The sequence below is a fragment of the Mus pahari genome, unplaced genomic scaffold, assembly GCF_900095145.1.
Source record: "Mus pahari unplaced genomic scaffold, PAHARI_EIJ_v1.1 scaffold_9042_1, whole genome shotgun sequence".
NCBI lineage: Eukaryota > Metazoa > Chordata > Mammalia > Rodentia > Muridae > Mus > Mus pahari.
In genome coordinates this window covers 16,083-20,660 of record NW_018394003.1, presented here as the reverse complement: position 1 = coordinate 20,660, position 4,578 = coordinate 16,083, and the positions used below count along the sequence as shown (strand labels likewise).

At 38.8% G+C, this 4,578-nt stretch overlaps 1 protein-coding gene across 1 annotated transcript in view; it reads left to right on the top strand.

Annotated features, from left to right (window-relative positions):
- LOC110315837 (vomeronasal type-2 receptor 1-like) overlaps nucleotides 1-4,534 on the top strand; it is a gene marked incomplete at its 3' end in the record, with an annotated part of 28,876 nt that extends 24,342 nt beyond the window's left edge. The window contains exon 7 of the mRNA XM_021189790.1: nucleotides 4,522-4,534. Coding sequence (XP_021045449.1) covers nucleotides 4,522-4,534 — 13 coding nt within the window. The remainder of the gene's footprint in view (nucleotides 1-4,521) is intronic.
- Between the last annotated feature and the right edge of the window lie 44 nt (nucleotides 4,535-4,578).

Below are 4,578 nucleotides of genomic sequence, written 5' to 3'. Positions count from 1 at the left end.
CTCTCTCTCTCTCTCTCTCTCTCTCTCTCTCTCTCTCTCTCTCTCTCTCTCCCTCAACTCTGGATTTTATTTCCCTCCCTGTCCATGCTCCTATGATTCCACATTCCATACCACCTCCCTGTACCACTGTCTCCAAAGGATGTCCCTGCTCTTCATCACCCACCCCACCAGACCTCTAAACTCCCTGGGACCTCCTGTTTCTTGTGTATTAGGTGCATCTTCACTGACTAAATCCAGACCTGGAAGTACTCTGATATATATGTGTTGGGGGTTTCATATCAGCTGATGTATGTTGCCTGGTTGGTGGTCTGACAGGTCTCGGGGTCCAGGTTAATTGAGACTGCTGGTCTTCCTACAGGGTTGCTCTCTTCTTCAGCTTCTTCTAACTTTCCCCTAATTCAAACACAGGGGTCAGCAGCTTTTTCCATTGGTTGGGTGCAAATATCTGCATCAGACTTTTCAGCTGCTTTTTGGGTCTTTTAGAGTGCAGTCAGGCTAAGTCCTTTTTTGTCAGTGCTCCATAGCCTCAGTAAAAGTGTCAGGTCTTGGGGCCTCCCCTTGAGCTGGATCCCACTTTAAGCAAGTTGCTGAACTGTCTTTTCCTCAGGCACCTCTCTATTTCCATTCCTGCAGTTCTTCATGACAGGGACAATTATGAGTCAGTTGTGACTGAGAGATGGTAACCCCCTCCCTCCTTTGATGCTCTATCTTCCTGCTGGAAGTAGACATCTATAAGTTCCCTCTCCCTACTGTTGGGCATTTCATCTAAGCTCCCTCCCTTTGAGTCCTGAGAGTCTCTTACCTCCCAGGTCTCTGGTACATTATAGAGAGTCCCCCCAACCTCCCACCTCCTGAGGTTGCCNGTTTCCATTCTTTCTGCTGGCCCTCAGGGCTTCAGTCCTTTTTCTCCAACAAATACCAGATCATGCTTCCTTCTCCCCTCCATCCCCTTTACCTCTGAGGTCCCTCCCTCCTTCCCCCTCTCCCTCTCTCCCTCTTGGGGTTGCTTTCTTCTCCCTTCCAAGTGGAACTGAGACGTCCTCACTTGGGTCCTTCAGCTTGTTGAAAGTTTAGAATTCTGTGGACTGTATCTTGATTATTTTGTACTTTATTTGCAGGGAGGGTGTATCAACTTACTAGTGAGTACATTCCATGAATGTCCTTTTGGATCTGAGTTACCTGCATTCAGGATGATATTTTCTAGTTCCATCCATTTGCCTTCAAAACTCAGAATGTCATCATTCTTAATAGCTGAGTAGTGTTCCACTGTGTAAATGAACCACATTTTCTGTATCCATTTTTCTGTCGTTGGGGCATCTGGGCTGTTTCCAGTTCCTGGCTATCACAAATAAGGCTGCTATGAACATAGTGGAACATGTGCCCCTGTGGCATGGTGGGGCATCTTTTGGGTATATTCCCAAGAGTGGTATTGCTGTGTGTTGGGATAGCCTTGGGGCTAATTATATTTGATGTTAATTCTGTTCTCCTGTGAGTGGCTTCGAACAAGGAATGAGTCTGCACTCAGGTGACTTCCTGTAATCCTGCTTCCTATCTTAATTTGTAAAATAATGGAGAACTGATGATTGGGCAGATAAAAAGGAAGGTGGAGTAGAAAGTGGGGAGAGGGAAGAAGGAGAAAATGGAAGAGGGAGAGGACACAGAGGAAGAGGAGGAAGAAGAAGAAAAGCAGAGCAGAAGCACATGGCCTGTAGAAACTGCAAGTTCTAAGGGGTCTCATAGATGTGGAAGATACTAGTTTAGAGGTAGATTTGCCCAATCTAGGTGCACAGCATGTAATCATATTAACTGAATCCTGTTTTCATTGCTGGGGCTTATTTGGGATCGAGAGATTTACCACAACAGCTGGGTCTTCAGGTAGTTCTATTTCCAATTTTCTGAACAGACTCCTGATTGATTTCCAGAGTGATTGTACCAGTTTGCCATCCCACCAGCAATGGAGTAGAGTTTTTCTTTCCACACATCCTTGCCAACATGCGCTTTCACCTGAGATTTTTATCTTAGTCATTCAGATTGCTGTAAGGGGGAGTCTCAAGGTTGTTTTGATTTGCATTTCTCTGATCACAAAGGACTTTGAACATTTCTTTAGGTGTTTCTCAGCCATTAAAGATTCCTGTGTTGTGTGAATTCTTGATTTAGTTCTATACCCCATTCTTTGATTGGGTTGTTTGTTTGTTTTTGGTGGTTAGCTTCTTGAGTTCTTTATATATTTTGGATATTAGTCCTCTATTGAATGTGGGGTTAGTGAAGATTTTTTCCCCATCTGTAGTTTGCTGATCTGTTTTATTGACTACGTCTTTTTTCCTTAAAGAAGCCAATGGTGCATGCTCTAAGATCAAGAACTGATAAATGGGACCTCAGGAAGACATTTTACACACATATTCCCTTCTTTAACATGCAACTAGAATAGAAAGCTTCTCAAAGGGATACTCTTTTATCTGGTATTTTGTAGGAAATCCTGTGTTTTCTATTTTTTCCATAAGTTAGAAAGTGTCACTTTGAAAATATTCTTCTAAGAAACAAAAACAAGGGAAATTAAGATGACAACACAGCAGTAGTATCTTTTATAGAAAAGGTTTTTATTTCAAAAAAAGCTTACAGTTATTTTCCCAGAGCAAGTAAGAAGATGTTAGTCTGGAGGGAAAAATTCAGGGATATTTGACATGAAATTTTGTAAAGTAGAATTTAATTGCACTGTGCAATGTTATAAAATGTATTCAGCATCCTATTCTTCTAGATAAATGGCATATAGATAGATACTTTATAGATGATAGATAGATAGGTAGATGGACTGATAGATGATAGAAAGAAGTGCTTAAAATACAATTTCTGTAAATACTGACCAACATTGATAATGTGTTTGATAATCTTTTTGTCTATTATATCCCACAAGTAATAGTACTGTTTTCATGTATAACTTTAGAGTCTTAGAGTTAAATTTTTATCTAAAATAGAGTCAATCTAACCTTTGTTGATTAAACACATATGCATTGTTATAAAACAGTCTTATTACAATTAAAATGAAAATATCTTCCTATAAAAATGATTATAGCCTAATGCATATTGTTATTTTATTCTTTGTAATCCATGACTTACAAAATATTTCAATATGTCTTATAGCATTGAAATATATTTTCTTTTTGAGAAAAATTCTAAGTGTTTTTTGTAAAATGAATCTCAGTAATTGTGGGTAAAAATATCTTTGCTGTGGGTGAGTATTTATGTGGACATTCACTGGGCATTGGGGAGTAGATTATAATTAATTTCAGCAGGTTGATTCAAAATTATGTGGTTACTGTCTTGAGAAGTAGTGTGATTAGTCACAGGACAAACAAACTTGCAAAACAACTTTCTTAGGGCTGACCAAATATATGCAGGATGAATTTTTTTGTTTTCAGTTTGGTTCTCTTCTGTTCTGTTCTATTCTGTTCTGTTCTGTTCTGTTCTGTTCTGTTCTGTTCTGTTCTGTTCTGTTCTGTTCTGTTCTGTTCTGTTCCTTTCCTTCCTGTTCAATTTGGTTCGTTTCAGCTATTTAAACCCTCAGAAAACATATTATATGTTAATTAATTTTCTTGGCTCATTCTTTCATAGTTAATTCTTGCATGAAAAATCCTCAATATGAAACAAATATACCATCAAAAAAAGTGACACATCTCAGATGAACCTTCTTAAAGCAATCCTACTCTAATCTCTTCTCCACTTCTTCTCAATGGCTCTCCATCATCAATGGAAACATCAGCTGACCTAGCCAGATGTTAAACTGCTTCCTGTTTTCAACCTTTGCCCTTTCCTACTCAAAACCATTTCACACAATCCAGCTCCACTTCTATAACTCACAAACTTTCCTGTCATTTAATTGTTTGCTAGTTTGCTTCTCTGTTGTGGTTAAAACTCAATGACCAGAAGCAATTTTGGGTTGACAGGCTTTAATTTATCTAACAGCTCCCAAGTAACACTCCATCACTGAGGAATTTCAGGTCAGGAGTGCACAGGAATCTAGAGTCAGGAAGGGATACAGAGAACATGAAGGTGGCTGAGGACGGTGCTGTTTTCTATTTACCTATTCTCTGTCACCTCACTCGGTCCTATGAGCTATGACGTCAGAGGCTTTATGACGCGTCTGGAGCTATAATGTGGCAAGCTAATAAGAATCAAGGGATTGTCCTGAGATGGCCTGCTTCGAATTATTATATAATCTGCGACAGGTTCACCCTTATTAAGCAAGGATCTAAGGAATTAATTTTAGGAGATATTCCTGCTTTAATATGCTTTTTCTGTTATTATTAAACATATATAAAAATCACCAAGTAATAGCACCCCCCTTTGGAGCAAATCTCTGCAGATCCATGAAGATATACTGTCTTGTAATGATGCTATATAGACAAATAGATGAATCAATTCTTAATGATGATCATATAAGAATTCCTAAAACTGTATCTGTGATTATTAATCTTTTATAGTAGGACTGCTAGTAGGTCATTTTTTTTTGCTTTTTTTCTTTTTTATTATTATTTTCTTTATTTACATTACAAATGCTATCCCGAAAGTTCCCTATACTCC